Source organism: Cebidichthys violaceus, unplaced genomic scaffold, assembly GCF_023349555.1.
Source record: "Cebidichthys violaceus isolate CVI_PGR_0920_01 unplaced genomic scaffold, fCebVio1.0.p SCAF_23, whole genome shotgun sequence".
Classification (NCBI taxonomy): Eukaryota; Metazoa; Chordata; class Actinopteri; order Perciformes; family Stichaeidae; genus Cebidichthys; species Cebidichthys violaceus.
The window spans coordinates 6,751,000-6,770,893 of record NW_027176406.1 but is presented as its reverse complement, the minus strand read 5'-3'; the positions used below and the strand labels follow the sequence as shown (position 1 = coordinate 6,770,893).

Sequence of the window (19,894 nt, the reverse complement as noted above, 5' to 3'; positions counted from 1 at the left end):
TTTATAAGACACATAATTTAGCAATCATACTTACTATAAACAACCAATAGATGATTTAAAACACACTATAATGTAGATCTAAGCACCTATGAGGATATTTTAAGTGTTCATTAGTTTATAGTGTTTATCAACATATGCAATTTATCCTATAACGGCAATAATACGTTATATTATTACAATTGTGTTTTACAACATTGTCATTAATTTCCTGTGTATATACCAGCCTCCACTTACTTTATTTTATTGCATTGTAACATTATATGTAAGAAGTTATGTTCTTGTCTGTGAAATGTTTGCTATGAGTCCATGTAGGCTGGACACTCTTGTTTGTGCAAGACACAACAAATAACATAGTTAACTAACTAACTAAGAACAATATCAAAGCACATATTGAGATATTTAATGACATGTTAACAAAGTGCATTTGAGCCCTTACTTGATTTTATTATGGAAGAAACGAAAAGTAGCAACAGAATAAAGCAGATGCCCCGCCAGTGGAGGAATGCACTGATATGAGTGATAGTATTTAGAAACAATCATAAAATATGTTCTAAGACTGAAAGAAAAAACAGACGCACAACTTCACAACGATAAGTAAATAATAACCTGCTGCCCCTGGATACCAACTATTTGCTATTGGGAAATGAAGATGTGCTGAATAAAGTTACACAAAATCTGGCGCCCTCTCTGGAGGACTGGTGCTCAGCATGTGAGCTATTATTGCTGTGAATTTCTGGGAAACCGAATACACCGAGCTAAGGCTGAATCATTACCTCATACATGACGCTAAAGCGGAACTTCTACCAAAAACAAAGAAGAGGAAAAGAGCATATAGTAAAATATCTAATTATATAGCTGGTGCTTCAAATAATAATAATAAAAAGTATTATTTAAAGTGTTTATCAGACCCTAAGAAGACTGACTCTAGGTTACCAACGGTAAATAAGTATTGCTTGGAACTCCTCCTTAACTTCATTTTGGAAAAACAGCAGGGGGAGGACGCTTCTCGTAGCAGGAAAAAAAATGCGCCTGTCAATCTGCCAAGAGGGAGGAAGGGAGGAGTTTCCTCACATTTATATTGACGAGAGTTCTCTCTTTTTATCACAGTTGCATCAAGCAACACTCGACACACACAGAGAAAACTACTTAATAAGTCCGAAGTTTGTTGCCAAATAACTTTAAAACGTCTGTATCACTCGGACAGACTGTGAACAGACAGCGACCGCGCACTTGGATTTATTTTAAAAGAGCGAATTTGGAGAAACATTGAAGGTGAGGATCTGTTTTTTTCTCATATCACAACATAAACGTGGATAAATAATGTTTTGCGTGTTTATCTGAGTGAGGTAGTTGGTTAAGTGAAGCCGGCCATAGCGTTTTAAATTGCGTAATGAGGATTACGATGTCTTTACTGGAACTGACCGAGTCCCGAGGGCACATTACAAACGCAAAGTTTCCCCGAAATGGATGGAATTTACATAGAGGCATTTGATCTAAACACGCTGTTAAAGCCACATTTCCTCTCAAACAGAGGATAGAGGAGTCATGCAGTTTGGGTATATTTTTTTGTTTCTAGCGGACAAACACAAAGCTGATGTTTAAGCGCACGATGCAAAGAGCTTCCACATCTGGAAAAATAGTTAGTTCCCGGTAGAGCTGCTGGAGCTGAGTGGTGTTAGACCTCAACATGAATAAAACAAATCTTGGCTATGTCACTGTTAAACTTTTAAAATGCATTTTAATGTTTATCATCTGTTCCCACACTTGGCTCAAACTAACGTCTCATCTTTTGTCTCTTCAGGTGTTTCACTTCCAGACAGACTGACCTCATCACCACCCTCTGAACCTCTCTTTGACTCCACCTTTTCCTCCTCCTGTCTGTGTGGTGCCCAGTGCTCCCCAGGCTGCCTAGAGAACGGGCACAGCGCCATGGTAACTTACAGCAAGTTTGACTCCGCAATGAGCAGCAGCCTCTTGGACTCCAGTATGCGGCTGCCTCAACGTTACAAGACTTTCACCTCCAAGACACAGTACCAGATGGTCCTTGCCACGCTCCACAAGCTCAAGGAGAGCGGCTTCTACTGGGCCGCCATCACCGGGAAGGAGGCCAACGCCATGCTGGCGGACCAGACCACCGGCACGTTCCTCGTCAGGGACAGCTCCGACAACCGACACCTGTTCGCCCTCAGCGTCAAGACGGCGTCGGGCACCAAGAACCTGCGCATCCAATGTGACACTTCCTCTTTTTACCTGCAGACAGACCCTAAGAACATTCACTCTGTTCCCCACTTTGACTGCGTCCTCAAGCTGGTCCATTTCTACATGCCTCAGAGCAAAGCGAACACTCGCAGTGGGAATATGTACTACATTTACTCTGGAGGGGAGAAGATCCCCCTGGAGCTCGTCAAACCTCTCTCATGTAGCTTTTCCACCTTGCAGCACTTGTGCAGGAAAACAGTCAATGGACATTTGGACATTTCTACTAAAAGAGACCAACTCCCTCATCCTCTTAAGGAGTTCCTCCAAGAGTATGATGCTCCTATCTAGAGGCGTCGGACTGATGCTCTTGAAGGGGCAAAGACTTAAAAGAAACTGGATGGGTTTCAACTCAGCTAACGGTCAAAGACACACACTGTGTCCGAGGAGTATCAATCGAAGCAGCTTCGAGAGCAAGATCGAGCTTGTGAAAAGGAGCAGTTTATTGTACTGACAAGACGTGTGTAGGTCTCACAGAAAAGTGGGCATCGGTCTCTTTTAAGGTCCATGTTTCAAGAAGAGACTCTGGATCAGGGACTAATCCACAAAGAGGGCCAAGAGAAAGAGAGCACTGCTGTAATCTGATAGTGTGAAAGAGAGAGAACCACCGCCGCCCTCCCCTGCCTCACTGATGACATGCAACTTACTGAAAACTGAAGTGAGAGTCACAGTCAGCTGTCTAAAGTCCGATGACACACAGGTTCCCTCTGCTGCTGCTAACCATATGAGCTGTGAGTCTGTCGGGCTCACACACATCAGCCTCAGAAAAATCATCCGTCCATTAAAGCCGGTCCGGCTTTTACGGTCAAGCTGGCTTTTTTGCTGACCTCCGATGATAATCTTGGACGTATTGCACACGTCCTTCCTTCCAGCATCCTGGGATCTCTGACCATGCTGGAAATTGACAGACAATGGAAACTTAGAGTGCAAACCAGTGGACACTGATGGCCTTCTGGGTGCATATTTGTACCAGCCACGATGGGAAAACTGAATACAAAAGTCTGACTTTTATAAGATGTTTTAAGACCAGAAAAATAAAGAAGATGCGTTTCTAATATTTTGTTTAGAGGAAGGGTTCTCGCCAAACTTACCAGAACTAGACAGCAGCTTGTTGAAACACCAACATGAATGCATCCTAGTGGATCTTACTTGAGAGAAAAGTACCACTGCTTAATATATGTCTTCAGTGGTGAGGAAATATATATCAATATGCCAAAAGATGTGGTAGTGTTTGTGGCACAGAAAGAATTGCCATGACTTGCAAATGAATGTATTAAACATGGTATCTGTCTTTTCCCAATAAGGAGAAGAGTCAAAATATGTCTTATTTTCATGAGTTTACATGGGTGAAGATGTTTTTGTGCTGTCTTTTATAAAGATATACTTTTTGCCAGCCAAACCACTGGCTGTGGATGCTTGAAGAAATGTGTTTGACGAAGCAAGCAGACTGATACGACTTTGCACTTATTTATATTTGTATGAACATTTCATTAATTTATAATAAAAGGGCACTATTTTTCTAAGAAATGAGATCTCACTGCTTGATTTATTTTATGATGATTGAAACTTTTTTTTCCACAGGCAGAGCAAACGGACTAATAGTGAATCACACTACTCATTGTATGCATGGATCTTTTAGATAAGTTCTGATAACATCACATTTGGTTTTGTTAACTTGCTGCAGAGGTCAGGCCACCAGTTCACTGTCTTTAATGATCTCCTCTTAAAGACAAAGTGTCGCCTTCTTCCTCGACCCAGATACAGATACACTAAATACAAACATATTTCATCATGTTTTCACTTTATCATATACTTTTCTCTTTTAAAGAAATGCTTCTAAGATGACACTACACGCTTGTTAGTTTAAGCTAATGCAAAAATAGTATCTCATTGTTATTTTCTGAGCTGATATCTTGTTGAGCAGTTGACAAAATTCAGCACACCAGAAATGTAAAATAGCAATCCAGATAATTATGAGCTGAATACTGTATTGTGCTGTGACTCACTGGATTCTAGGTGAAAGTGTGACCTAACATTCTCTCACGTGCACATACATAATGATGCCTGCTTCTAACATGCACGCCTCTTACAAGCTTAGAACTTCTCAGAAATGTCCCCCGCCCTGTAGGCAAATACATAATTAGAAATGTGTCAACATGTTTACTTCAGCACATAGGAATTCAAAGATAAGTTGTATTTAGTGTTGCACACATGGATGGATTATGAGGCAATGGGCTCCTGGCTACAGACATGGAAAGGGCCCCCATCTGTCTTGGCTCCTATTAGAACAAGACCTCAAAGAGATATATTTTTTAGCGTTTTGCATCTTTTTTTGGTTGTTTTGCATTTCTTTGCTGTCATTTTGCATCTCCCCATGGTCATTTTCAATCTCTTTCTGGTCATTTTGCATCATTTTGAGGTTGTAGTCTGGCTCAGGGGCCCCTTACCTGTTCAATAATCCATCCATGGTCGCACATGCTGCACCTTAACCAGTAATCAAGGGCGTATAGACAGGGGGGGCAGTGCAGTTATTGGGAGCTATTCCCAATACAAAAAGTAACTAATTCAAATGTAAAATCCAACATTTTGTTGGTCAAATATATCTACTACTAATTGGGACTGTTCAGAACTAGTATCTAGCGTGCAGGGCCTGTCATAATATCGTGCATTGAGGCCCGTTGTAACCACCATAGGCTACTGCTGGAAATCATGCTGAGTGCTGCCAGTTCATTGGAACAACATGTTCACTAGATTTCCAGCACATGGTCTGTTTACCTTCCAACGATACCACAGTGCAAATCAGGAAAGATGTCAAGTCTCCTCCAACCACTGAGAATTATTGTCTGGATTTTTTTTACCAACACATCTTGTGCTCCATTTCCTATTCTCATTGAAATCTAAAAAAACATTTGTTCATTTTCTCTTATCCAAATGTTGTGTTGGGGTCCCGAAGACCCCGGGTCGTCTCGATACTTCATGACTTTAATTAATTATATGAGAGTTGCTTCTAAACGTTGGTGTCTGTTTGTCAATGCCTAGTTTTCGGCAATGGAGGGATTACCACTTCAACCCTTTTCTAGATATTGGGATTTAATAAGGTCAGAATTAAATGATGATCAGCGTTATCTGGGACCACAAACAATGAAGAAGCAAATGCCAAACAAAACATTGTCACAAATCAATCTAATCAAAAATGAATCTAATGATTAGGGTTTCTACAAAGACTTAATTAACTTAATTAACTACCACCCCAGATGTGGCTTCTTTGTTACAATCCTGTGAAAGCACAGATCCATCAAGTCTTCATTAGGAGCAACTACAGCCAGGAACACATGCACATTTACAGCAAACCGCTAAAATGATGGATGAACGGGAATCTGCAATAACCTCCATAGCCAACATAATTACGGGAATCCGCTCCTGGTCTACCTGCTTCCACAGCACTTTATTGTTTCCTCTCAGCCAAAGGGGCTCAGCGAAGAGGTTTCAGAGAGATAAGGGGTCTCTGAGGTGATTTGTGCGCTGTGAGTGGCCCAGAAAAAAATATAATTTTTCCTCACTGTCTCGACATCACCCACCATTGTTCGACTTAAATACAGAGGGTCTTTTAAAAAACGTAATTAATCTTCCAGAGAATGGCTTTTTTGTAAATTCTTTGCTTTCCTTATAAAACATGAAACATCCCCCCTTAAATGACACAGAACTAAACAATCAGAGGATTTTGGAAACATAATGAATCATATTTCTGGTTGAATTTATTTAAAGGAGATGAGTGCAGGATTAGGCTGGAAGTACAAAATACACCCCTTTGTGTGTAATAATACCTAAGCAGCCTGCTGCAAAACTACTGAGCATTAAAAAAAAGAATCATCACGTCACTCTTTAAATCCCATTCTGTAAAGTTTATTATGTGATGAGTACTTTGGAGCATCTGCCAGTCAACACTGTTGAAGTTATCAGGTGTTTGATACCATTAACCTTTATAAAGGCATTCATGCATGACAAACTGTAACACTTCAAAAGCCAGCTGCAACCAGTCTGGCCTATTTAAAGAATGACGACTTGTCGCGTTCAGGAGAATTTCTCTGGTAATCCTTTGTCATGTGATTCTAGAGAACAAGCACTGCAGAGTCAGAGCGCTGCTCACACAAGCCATATATTTGTCATCATAGCTACATCATTTCTGAAACCAAGCTCCCACATCGCATGCTAAAAAAGTACAGGCATTTAATTATACTGCTTGTCAGCCAGAATCTCTTTAATCTGCCACATACAGAATATCAAGATTACTTTGGTATTTCAGTTTTTGAAAGTATAATGGCTGTACAAATGGAGACCTTGACAGCATATAGATTAGACAATTTTCCAAGAAAATAGGTCCCTCAGCACACTGTCCCTGAATTTAGCCGGACTTAGTCTAGCACATTGAAGTGCCTAATGTCATGGTGGATTTATGATAATACAATTCATGATAAAATACAACGACTGGGAAAATCCATTCACGTCAGCCTCTTGGTCGTATTACAAGCGGGAAGTGGGATTTTTGTGGACTCCAGTTTCTCCAGATAGACGTCACAAATCATTGTGTACACTGCCACAGATGGCAAACACTACAGAAAGATGAGTAATACACAAACATTATACTCACACAAATGTAATCAACTCTACTTGTATTCATCAGGAAGCACGGTTAAAAGTAACCCAAACAAAGAAGTGACGGTAAATGGTCAGATAATTTAGCATAGTCCGATAACCATTCATATTCAAAACGATTCCAGACACATTTTGATTCTGCATACTGGAAAATTTACATAGACGTAGGTAGCAAGGCTGAGCATCTTTTGCATCTGCTCCCACAAGGTTTTGTCAAAGACTCACTGGAACTGAATTAGGGGAAACTTCTGCTTCTGACAGCACAGTTTTTAAAAGGCTCTGCACACACAGTCTGTTATTCTGGCTCACTCGCATAGTTTCTAGCATTAGCATGTAGAGCTAATGCTGTCTTATCATTAGCAACTGAAATTATCTCGTAAGTAAGAGGCTTTTTGAATTCCAGCCCGACAGTTTCTGACTCAATATGTCAGTGATACTACCTAATGTAGTTTTATATGAAGTTACTTGAAGTTCTGGGAGCAATTACTGAGAAATTATAGTTCCCCAGGGAACTGCTGCTACGGTGTCTAGCGATTCTTCCAACTTTCTGTTATATTATAGTGTTTATTATGCAAAAACTGAGGAAGGTTACAGAAGCTTTTCAACGTACTGCAGGCCACAGAAATCCAGTTAAATTTAGAAAAAAATAGTGCAGCTTTCTGCAATATAGGGGACATAGTTGTTTTTTATTTTTTACTTCTCAAATATTCTCAAACAATATTCTCCCAGGTACCTGACCAAGTGCACAATTTGAAATAAAATAAGTATTTTTATAATTTATTAATATGCTTTATCTAATTTCTACAGTGGCAAAATAACTCTAAATATTTCATATCTGAAAAAAATGCCTTAATGAATCCTGAATGCTGCAGAAAGCTGCATATTATACACATAATGTGCAAGGGGAAAGGCCATTGTCTCTATGAGACTTTGTGTGTATGTGTAATTTGCCTCATTTGCTCCCTTTGACCTAAACATGTGCGTAGGCTGGCACTCCTGTTGGGCTCTTGAGCTTGTGGTGGAAAAACTGCGAAAGCCTGGTTCCTGCCCGTCATTCCAGTCTCTCAGTCTGTTTACAATTCCACAACTTCTGGTTGCCATAGAGTCATTGTCAATGAGCTCCAGATGCCAGATATGAGAGCCAACCAGCGAGTAGCAGTGAGTCACCATGGCCCGCAAGTCCCACCCACTGAGACTCTTCTCCGGGCACGCTCCTCCTGTTCCTCCTCCAGGCCTCCAGATTTACTGTTAGCACTCCACTTCCCTGTGCTCCACTCCTCTGCCTGGCTGTAATACTATAAATCTGCAATTTCATCTTCACAGTCGTCTTTGAGCGTGAATCCTCTGCCACTTCAGCAGCTCTTTGGACTGCTATATCACTGCTCTGCTCTGCTTCAGATGGGGGAGTTCCCACACAGAGAAGAGAAAAAACAGATGAAGCTGAAATAAATATGAGGCAATGTTACAAAATTAGAAACCATTGACGGTATTGTGCATGACCTTTTCTGGCAGTTTCTCAAAATGACCATGCCTATTTTAGTCTTATGGCATATTTCACAGATCCCAGGCTTCAGGAAAGCAATGCACAAAATACACAACAATATTAGGATTGTGCAAGTTTAATTCTACTAGACTCACTTCATGTGTTATTTTACATTAACATATTAAGCCCTAGCCCTATAGGAAAAAAGGCCTAAACTAACATAGGCCTACCCAAAATGAATCAGGAATAGCTCCTCAACCATAGCGTATATGCCTATTTCTGGTCACCTTTGAAAAGTAAGAAGCAAAGGAGTTTGAACCATTGTAAGTAAATTTATATTACCACTCCAGAGTAAAAGGAGATGCAATAAAAGAAAATATTGCATCTCTTAAATGCCCATTGGGCCCAAAAATACTTTCCCCCATAGACTTACATTGGGCGAGAGACTGTCTGTAAGTCAGTGGATAATGTTTTTAAGGTAAATCAACCTCCCAGTACGAACACTTACATGGCCCTTATTTAAATCATTAGGTCTTAAAAGTTGTAAAATGTAAGACCCGGGGCATGATCGAAAAACACCTGGCTGTCACCTGATGAAGGAGCTGATTGGTTCTTATAGTTTTGACAATATACAATATCCAGATCCGTCTCGCTGTGCAAGTGGACCCGTTTTCCGGATCCGTTCCGGAGCCTATGATACCTCCAGGGCGGTCAGTTTGCTGTCTGGAATACCTCCTAATTTTCTGTGTAATTGTAATATTTAACGCTATTGTAGGCTATTAGTCTAATATTGTGCAGTGGAGGTTTAATCTGTCGGCGATCAACAATGCATATGATTCAATTGATGAATGCAATTTATTCAGCGAGCTCTCCAAACGTGGTCTGAAAAGGTGGCCAACAGAAGAGAACTGGATCGTGTTTGTGTCCTCCCCGAGGCCGCCACAGGCTCACCGCGACTTCCTGTCTACCACCGTAGAACGGTCAGTAACTCAAATCTAACGTTTATTTAACGAAAACAACACGTGCCTTGGTGAATTATTTTAGCGATGACATAGATTTGTATCAGTGTGACTGTGAAATGAGAGGTCTGACTGCTTCGTGTCCGTGCTAATTGTGGACGCTGTTTGTTTTGAGTCATGGTGCGTTTAGGTGCTTGGAAAACTCTGAATTTCTAATTTTCAGCGAGACCGAACATGTTTGTTTTTTTCATGGTGAATGACTGATTTCTAAAAAAAACTATTAGCACTTCTCTGATACAAACAAAATTTAAAGTGATTCTTTTGTGTGACTCTTTATGCAGAAATTCAGTTTTACAGATCTGTTGATTAAATCAACTAATCCATTAGTCAACAATATCATAGTGTTAGCCGTAAAAAAAAGTTTCTTAGGACAAAAAAAGTTTCTTCGGGAAGCTGAAGCTGAAGACTCAATGTTTTGAAAACAGTACACCATGCATATCTTCCATAAATAGACCATCTTCCATCGCACCTTTTCGTAACTACCCCACAGGGATGGACCTTGTACAGGGTCCGTCGGACTCAATTAATAATGTTTGGATTGAGCGACATCTTAATTCAGTAATGGCTGCAGTTACTCCAACTGGTAGTCATTATGTGCCACATTCACAATGAGTGTAATATAACCTCCCTGATCCCTATATTAGGTCACCTTCCTTTTAAAAAAGCTTGTAATGCTCTGTTTTAATTCATCTATATATGTATTACTGAGGTCGTACTTAGCGGTTATGGATGTGGATATAAATGTAAATATTGATATGGATATAAATGTGTTTCTAATATTCTTCCCCCCTCATAATGTAAATGATAAAACCTCTCAATATAACGCAGTCCAGCTCAACACCACTGCAAACTACAACTTCAATAATAAACATGTCTGTCACTGTCAATCAAATGCTTTGAGTCATAAAAGTGAAACCAGCCACGCAAGTACCAACAGGCCACTTTGAAATATTTAGATTTCCTTGGTAATTTGATCCATGTTACATGTTGTCCTTTTTGAGAATGGCCTTGACGTAAATATCCTACTCTGTGTCACACGAAAGCCACATAAGGCTGCGTCACAGCGTGGTTCCACACACCTACACAGTGAACTATTGTGTGAAAAGATGAGGTTCTTTGTTTTGCTTTCATTTAATAATAAAAGCCATGAAGTTACTGAAGTCCTGCAAGTTCAGGTAAATCAATGATAGTTTTCCTTTCTTTTCTGCATTTCCAGAAACTAAAATTACAGTTGGACTGCTTGTAGTTGTCAAACAGAATGTAAACAATGCCAGCTGAAGAGAAATCCCGAACAGTCCTTCTGCACTGCCGGGAAACACCCGGTGAGTCACTGCTGCAGCAAGCCTGATGTACCGTAGCAGTAGGCAGGGACAGAGTGAAATGACGTATTTCTGGTGGCTGGTTACTTCACAAATTATCTCAAAACACTGTGCAAACACGCAAACACGGCCTTCTCTAGATGCAACATGGGAAAACACAAGGCACCTCTACACCGTGCTGCATTTACAAGCTAAACCAAAAAATGCGATAAGCTATCGAATAACACTGAACAGATACTGTAAGCTTCTTACAGTAAAAAGCGTGTTGCTGTGCACCGCTGTGGTGATACCCTGACTCAGTTCCTGTTCATCTTATCTGAGTGGAAAACACTTCAAACGATCAACATTTGTTGACTGTCTTTGGTTATCATACATTCAAACTGATAAGCAGCAATAGAGTACGCTGCAGGGATATTTTACGCTCTGCTGTACCGTATGTTGGGAAAGCTGTTGTAATTATAGAACCATAACTTCCTTCACGAGTCATTTCTATTTTAGTAAATGTTTTGGCTGACAATAGCGTTTGTTGACAAAAGACGTTGAGCAGTTTTGTTCTAAACATAATCTGTGCGTGACGTTTTTTTCTTTTGTTGTAATATCATACCACTGTGTGTGTGTGTGTGTAATGGAGTCTTTTATTGGAACAGGGTGCGGCTCTATCACGCCATTGGTCCGGGTTGAACTGTGACGTAATTTACGCTGATCTAGCACAAGTTGTCCTCCCCATGGGAACTAACACATGCAGTAGTCTATGAAGTGTATGCTATCCACCTATGTAGTAAAAGTTCAGGGCTGCAAGCTGCCCACATAAACAGCACATGGAATTTTATTATAATAAGAGTGCTTCTCTAATGTTTAAAGAGAAGTGAAAATGTTGCAGTTTTGCATAGAGGAAAAAAATAATAGTGGAACTTCCTTCTTCTTGTTAAACCTTCTGATTTTGCAAGAGTGGCAAAGCATTTTTTTCCCTCAGAAGTATTCAAGTACTTCCATTGATATTCCAGGGAGTTCCTCTGACTTTTCTTGGGTATCAGTAAGTTTACTCACCAGAAAAACACTCTTAGATCTTGTGCTGTCTGAAAATAAGGACTGCCTCTCTCTACAGCACTCCTGAATGTAACAGTCTTGATATGGCAAACCCCATTAAACAGAAAGGAAAAGCTGGCCGACACAATCATCACGCTGGAGCGTGACTAGTATTTCCCCAGAAGTTTCCTTTGAATTAGATTTTTCATGCATGCCGCTATGGCACGCAATAGATTAAAAGATACATTCATTTACACTGTAATCTCTGTCACTTTCTGTGTGTATAAATGTGCCGTGCTGAGATATGCTACATTTGTAAAGAGTCAAAGTCACGGTGAAATGCAGACACGAATATACTTTCAAGAAACTGAGTCATTCAGTGGATTATGACCAAATTTACTATAATCTGCTGTATTTTATTCACTGTCAAAGTTAGTGTTATCAGTATTTTTTTCTTTGAGTCATAAAAGTGAAACCGGCCACACAAGTACCAACAGGCCACTTTGAAATATTTCGTTTCCTTGATAATTTGATCCATGTTAGACGTTGGGCTTGGCACCATGTAAGCCATGAAGTTACTGAAGTCCTGCAAGTTCAGGTAAATCGCTGATAGTTTTCCTTTCTTTTTGGCATTTCCAGAAACTAAAATGACCAAATCCCATAACAAGAACAAAACCAACAATGAATTCAACCAACTAACAAGTATTATCTGTGCAGCTGAACTCACTTGGAGCTGCGATGTTGTCCAAGAACTATTATAAACACATTAATCAGCCACACTGTTGCACAGAGTGTTCCTTCCCTTGCATACAAATCTGCAGCTGAAAATATTTAATGACACCAAATGTATTTGTGACTCATTTTTAAAGATTCACATCTTCAATGGGATGCAATGTGGACTTGGGCTGAGTGCAAAAGAACAGGATTAGGAAATCAGAGTGATGGACAAACCCATTCTCGGATTTAGTCTTTTCATGGGATTTGTTGACAGTAACAACAATTCAAAAATAATGCCAGCCTTATCCTTTAGCATGCAAAGTTGGTCTGATCTCATGTCTTTTGTTTCTTCTTTATTTCTCCTGTACCCTTCTGATTTTTTTTTTTGTAGGTTTGTGCATTTGAATGACAACAAGTCAGTTCGGTATATCATCCTGATCTCTTGGAAAGAAGTATAAATAGTGCGACATTTTAAGGACATTGCAGCTTGACTCTCAAACAAAGTTTCTGATTGTTCAAAGTGGAAATAATGTGAGGATGCATGATGTGACTAAACACTCAGCCATTTGAAATAAAAAACAAACAACAAAATCATCCAAAGCCACATTCTCGGATCATGTGTGGATCATAAGCCAGCAGCAGCAGCTTTACTGGAAACCGTCTAATCATTTGACACACAGTTGAGCCATTCAATACATCAAGCCACATACTTAGTATACAATGACAACTGTGTGTGTGTGTGTGTGTGTGTGTGTGTGTGTGTGAAAGAGCGAGAGATAAAGAGAGGACTTGTCTGTGTGTGTGTGTGTGTGTGTGTGTGTGTGTGTGTGTGACCTCTACATGTGCATGTGTGTACACATTAGCCAAGAACTTTAAGATAAGACAACAGAAGGCTGAAACCAGAGCTCAGTCAGGTGGAGTGAACAGGTCTTTCCTGTAATGGAGGTCATCCGGTGACCAGAAATCCGGTGACCAGTTCTGTGTTGGTGCGTCAGCAAAGAATGCGACCGTTTACCGGATCTTTGGCAAAAAAAGAAGAAAAAAAACATAGGAAAGAGTCACAGCAGTCTAGAGTCATCAATGTTGTAAAATGATCAATTTGATGTATGACAGACAAACAGCAGTGGTGGTAGAATAAGTCAGATTGAAGTAAAAATAGCAATACCACATAGTAGAAATACTCTGTTACTAGGAAAAGTCCTGCATTCAAGTGGAAGTATTTGTATTTTGAAAAATACAACAAAATATAAATGACAACGCACAGAAAATAACACTTTTCAATAAAAATGAATAAATACATGACAAACAATATTGTGAAAATTTGACATATATCTCATAGATATCTAGCTCTATGTTTTGGATACAGAGCTCTTGCTAATGTGTACTTTGTCGTTGTATATCTGTACACCACGATATCTGAGAGAGTACTGGCCATGTTTCGTTTAAGTACTGAAATACAGTATTTTCATCAAAATATACAAAGTATCAAAAGTAAAATGACGCATTATGCAGACTGGCTGATTTCCGAATGATATATATTATATTATTGATTACAACTATTGATGCCCTAATGTAAAATGATCACTCTAATGTTGCAGCTGGTAAAGGTGAGGTTACTATAAAGTACTGCTGTGCAATTGACTCTAAAAAGAGACGTCATCATTTATTTGTTGATTATGTTTTGTATGAATAAACTGTTTCTCTTGATGAGCTATTTATCTGTCTCATTCCAGTGTTTACACTCAATAACCTGAGCTCAAAGCCCTTTAGCTCAGCCTCACTGTTGCTCTCTCTACCTCTGTGTGCATGTGTCACTCAGTATCCAATCATACGTACATATACATATTAATATACAGACCGCTGGTGCAGATGGCAAGATGTGATTTTTGGATTTTTCTCAGACTTTTCTGTCTTTCACTTTGCTATGGTAGGTCCTCATGCAACGCAGGAGTTTTACCCAATGAGCCTTGGGAATATCTGGGAATGATTATGAAAATTAGTCATGATTATTTTCCCTCAAATAAGTCTGAGCTTTTTAACACATAATTACTAATGACCCACGCAGTAAGTCACAATAGAGGAATCTGCAGATAAATCCCCCTTCGGCTTCATATCCAAAGAGACAAGAAGAAGAAAAAAAAGAGCCGGTGTTGTATTTCTAATCTTTTTTGGGAAAGTCCAACACAAGACTAAGAAAAAAAAAAAGTGTAGGCAGACCCCTGTACTCTGTTCTCAGTAGAAAATTCCTGTCAGGACATGAAAGGTGTCCCAGGAAAAACAAGTGGCTGCCATGGAGATGTCCACTGAAGACACTCGGATCTCTCGTGTCACAGGAAACCGCACGGCACAGAGCATGCTACAGAGACAGCTCCTGCACACTTCCATGGAAACGCAGCATGGCGAGCAGGGAACAATCTGATACTGTGCGCTGTGTCCCTGCAGGCCTCACACAGCCCACACACCGACTCCAAAGCATGGAGCACGCTGACTCTCACAACACAACAAACCTCAACCTCAAATGTCACTGCCATGACAATAAAAGCTACCATTATGGGCCCGCTCGCCTGGAGAGGAAACATTTTAGTCTTTCTGCTCGTTTCTTGGTGGGAAAACCCTACTATAAATGGGCTCCAATCCTGGTGCTTTCCATTGCTATGACGACTGTGTTCAGTATTAGAATTTTGAATATTAAAAACAAAAACAGTACAATGTACAGTGCATGTTGGCTGCTTTAAGTCAATGGGAAGCATGCTGACAGGGTGAAGAGGTTTCGTTTCCAATCAAGCTTTACAAGGAGATGCTTGATTTAAGCTGCTCTAAACATTGATGCCTGATGTGCTGGGTCAAGTAAAGTGGGATTTATGAACACTAAGCAAGGGTTTATTAAGAATGGTGCTACCCACCTCAAACACCCAGTCTGTGGCACTTTTTGTTATACTTCTGTAAAATATGATCCGAGGAAAGGAAAGTTCTTAAGCATGGGAAAGACAGCAATGTGCTCAAGATGATCTCAGTTAACTTGGTTCATTTTGATTCATCTTTACTTTTCACTTTGTACATCTAAAAATAAGAAACTTTGGCATAATTACCAAGGGTGAAACAATATACCCTTCAAACTAATTAAATCTTTGTCGCGACATGTCAAAAAACGCCTCAGTTGGATCCAAACATAACACAGACTCTTCTTGCCAGCAGTGCAGGTCCAATGTGAAGGTGTGATGGTTCAGGGAGTGTTTTATGCCATTGGCTATACACCTATTCGTAGGAACTGAGCTTCATTTGAATGTGATCGCTTAATAAAGCATTACAGCTGGCCAGGTGCAGGTCTCATCATGTGATCAACTCAAAACACTCTGGCAGAGGCTAACGCTTCTTTTTCAAAACATCACCGACTTTGTTTTTTCTCCACCACAGACCTTACAGCCGAGGGGAAATGAGATATTTGCAGCTTGACTGTGCTGCTGAAAGATTCACTTGAACTGAACAGAGATTTCTGTGAAATCATTTTGATGGCCTTGTTGAGTGTAAGCTTTTAGGATTTTGATCTGTTCTGAAGGGGAAAGTGGGCCTCGTTGTAAAGATGAACTATAGCAGTGAGGTATATTACCTGTCATTATGAACGGTTGAGCGTATGTAAATACATTCAAAGTGGTGTAATGTGCATTAATGAAGGAAAGGAAAAAGTTCAGATCGGAACTTCTCTTGGAAAACAATAATGACTCTTGGAAACAGCAAGGTCCTACATGAGGAAATATTGTTCAATAACAAACTGAGAGAAAATAAAAAGCACGGATGGAACTTAAGCAATATGTGTTGAATATCTAAACTTTGCTGAAAGCTATTTCCATGGCGGTAATGGTAAGTAAACACGCAGTTTAGAAACATGAGCTCACAGGTCAGAAGAGGACAGGATACACGCAGGCAGATTCATTTACACTGGGCTGACTCATATGTGTAATATATGGAGATTTGGAGGACTTGGAAACTTGGATTCAACACACCGTCTCTCCCTCTTTATATATATTTTTTTAAATAATCTTCCTCAGTGCAAGGATAATTTTATGCATTCATTATATGCTATTATAGTTAGGCAATTATCATAATTGCATAAGTGTTTCTGTTTTTTCTGCTTGTTTGCGTTGTGGTTCGGTGGTTGTTCCAGTTGGTTTACCAGTATGTCATAAGAATACAGAGTCTTCCTGTTTCTTAGACAAACAAAACCATGTTTCACTGTGTATTTACCACAATACACATCCAGCATGGATTGGGTGCGAGGTACAGTTAATTAATAGCTCCCTGAGGACACCATTATCAAGGCGCCTAATGGGTCTGTTACTATAATTGGTAATTATTTATCGCAGTCTGAGGAAACGTTTTAAGCAATGCGGCGAGATATCCCATAAAACCATCAAATGAATTGAGTCGATTTTTAGGCTCCTGCAGGTTGAGTCACAAAGAACACATAGTGACTGTTAACAGGGATGGATCACTCTTCCCATCATCTGCACACACACACACACACACACACACACATCCTGCCTGGATGCTTATCTCGATGTGTCTTTACACCCAAATGAGTTCTCTGTAACCATAACAAAATGTTCTGAGTCGGTCACTGCCTATTACGTCTCATCCACGCACAATAGCCTACAGTCGTCATGAATATCCATCCATATGGGAAGTGCAACAATAGAAAAACTGGAACTGCCGTAACAAATTCAACAATTGCTCAAAACAGGAAATAATATTGCAACATACAGCATTTGCAGTATATTCCGGCACAAAGATGCTATTAATGTACAGTACACTCTTGCAGAGTGCCTCTAACTAGAAATACACTTGCTCAATTTACATAGCATAGGAAGTGCTGAAATAGCTCTGTGTATCAGTATGAAATCACGAGTGTGACTGATTGCACAGGTGTGAACGGTTAAAAGACGTTGATGCCATTTATATCATCACTGATGATTTATATCACCAGTGAACGGGTCACTGAGAAACACAGCGACAGATGTTAACTGTTACTGTAAGTGTGCTGGGAAAATCATTATGAATGATGCACACATGTTGGATATGTATTTGAGGTTTATTTTTACTATTTGACATGTACAAAGAGGGGAAGTGGATCGTTTTTACTGTCAATGTGATGAAAAGTATTCCAAATATTCACTCAGTGTTGTTGGGGCTGTAATTAACTGGAAATTGATAATTGTGTTATTGTGAACCTGCCTCACTTCCATTCTGAGGAAATGAGGGGATTTTGGAAAAATAGATTACATGACTTTTCAGGAAATTTTCTTAGATAATATCTAAGTCATGGTTTTGCAAGGCACTGGGCGTTTTTATGTGATAGTTTCTGCCTCATCACAGCGTGATTTATGAGGGAATAATATCTGTTGTTATTGAACTGGTAGTACTAGGAGTACTCAGATATTTTACTTATATGTGAAACTAGCAACACTACTGTCACTGTGTAGAAATATTCCATCAATCCATTAGCCTCCGCTTATCCGGGGCCGGGTTGCTTGGTCAGCAAGCTTAGGAGGGTGTTCCAGACTCCCCTCTCCCCAGCAATGCTTTCCAGCTCCTCCTGGGGAACCCCGAGGCGTTCTCAGGCAAGACGAGATATGTAATCTCTCCAGCGTGTTCTGGGTCTACCCTGGATCCTCTTACTAGTTGGATGTGCCTGGAAAACCTCTAAAGGGAGGGGTCAGCCAAAGCTCATGACCATAGGTGAGGGTCGGAACGTAGATGGACTGTTAAATCGACTTCACCACGACGGTCCAGTGCAATGCCTGCAACACTGCTGAGGCAGCACCGAACCGCCTGTCCATCTCACGCTCCATTTTACTCTCACTCGTGAACAAGACTCCGAGATACTTGAATTCCTGCGTTTGGGACAGGGACTTACTCCCAACCCAGAGGGCGCAATCCACCATTTTCCGGCAGAGAAACACGGCCTCAGACTTGGAGGTACTGATTCTTATCCCGACCGCCCCAGTGTGTGCTGAAGGTCATGTTCTGAAGGAGCCAATAGAACCACATCATCTGCAAAAAGCAGGGACGCAATTCTGAGGTCCCCAAATCGGACACTCTCCTCCCCCCGGTTCCGCCTTGAAGTCTTGTCCATGAAAAGCACAAACAGGATTGGTGACAAGGGACAACCCTGGCAGATGCCAACAAGCACTGAAGTTGTTCTTGAATTTGTGCCGAGTATCGGTAGTATAGAAATACTTTGTTAGAAGTACTGCATTCAACATTTTATCTGAGTTAAGGTAAAAGTATTTAAAATCTACTTAGATTAGCTATATTTAACATTTTGGACATTAACATAGTAGCTGTCTAGATAATATAGTAGAGTAATGTCTACCTGAGCAGGTCTCCCTCTGTGTGTGTGTAGTTATCTTCATGCTTTGTTTACTGTTAGTGCATGTTCCAACATGTGAGCATGCCTCTTGGCTAGCTCACACACGCATACACATATGGCCGGCACGCTGCACTGCTCTCATACAGCGGTTATTGCTGAAAACTCACTCTGACCGACTGGCATCGTAGCGGAAGTGTAGCAGGCTATTCTCAGGTTTCCCTCAGGTAAACGCTGTTAGCTCTGACAGCACTTTCACAGTAGGTGGCACTGTTAGAACTGTTAGCACTGTTAGGCCCAAAAAAAATAAACCAGGCTGTATAAATGTGTTATGCCACTGTCAGCTGTAATGACCAAAATAAATATTCTGCTTGCCCTAACCCATCCCTGCTTGCAATTATGAATCAAAATATAATGTATGCAGGGTTTTAATTCCTCACTCTAAGCTTTGGTGCTTTTACTCACTTTAGTATTGATCGATTTCAACGCAGCCTATAGGGAACTTTAGCTAGCTAACAGTGACAAAACAAGTTTGTCTCGACCTGATGATGTGTTGGTATTGGCGTGGTTGTATTCAAACATAGTTAATCTTTGTTTAACTTTTTTGTTATGTGATTTATTGACTGCATTTAGATATAGAAATAACTAAATTACCCAAAAAAATTCTTTAAAATTGAATCTGGCAGTACCTCCACGACCGACTAGATGGCACTCTGAAGCCCAACAATGGGCCCCAATCCAATGGTTATAGCTGGTAAAAGTATAATATATGCTAATATATGGAATAACTTATACTTCAAAACGGTATATAAGTACAGTATTGGAGTAAATGTACTGACTTACTTACCACCCCTGCTGGTCTGTATGTTAGACCCCATACTCAATGTTATCAGTTTGCTGGGGAAATGTAGTAACACTGAATTCTCATTAAATCAAAGGGAAAAGGGATACAATACAAGCCACACAAATGTACATGTGTTCACTAATTACAGGTATGAGAACTGAGCCAGAAAAGCAGTGACACCTTTCTTGGTAACATGAAGGGTTAGCCGCTATC

General features: G+C 40.2%; 1 protein-coding gene across 1 annotated transcript; it reads left to right on the top strand.

Moving 5' to 3' along the window:
• Positions 1 to 1,116: 1,116 nt before the first annotated feature.
• On the top strand, positions 1,117 to 3,783 carry LOC137878510 (suppressor of cytokine signaling 3-like). Its single transcript, XM_068718841.1, has 2 exons — positions 1,117 to 1,272; positions 1,802 to 3,783. The coding sequence occupies exon 2, from the start codon at positions 1,930 to 1,932 to the stop codon at positions 2,545 to 2,547; it is 618 nt and encodes a 205-aa protein (XP_068574942.1). The 5' UTR covers positions 1,117 to 1,272; positions 1,802 to 1,929; the 3' UTR covers positions 2,548 to 3,783.
• The last annotated feature ends 16,111 nt before the right edge of the window (positions 3,784 to 19,894 follow it).

Coding starts and splice junctions, on each gene's coding strand:
- LOC137878510 (XM_068718841.1), top strand. CDS start 1,930: ATGGTAACTTACAGCAAGTTTGACTCCGCAATGAGCAGCAGCCTCTTG.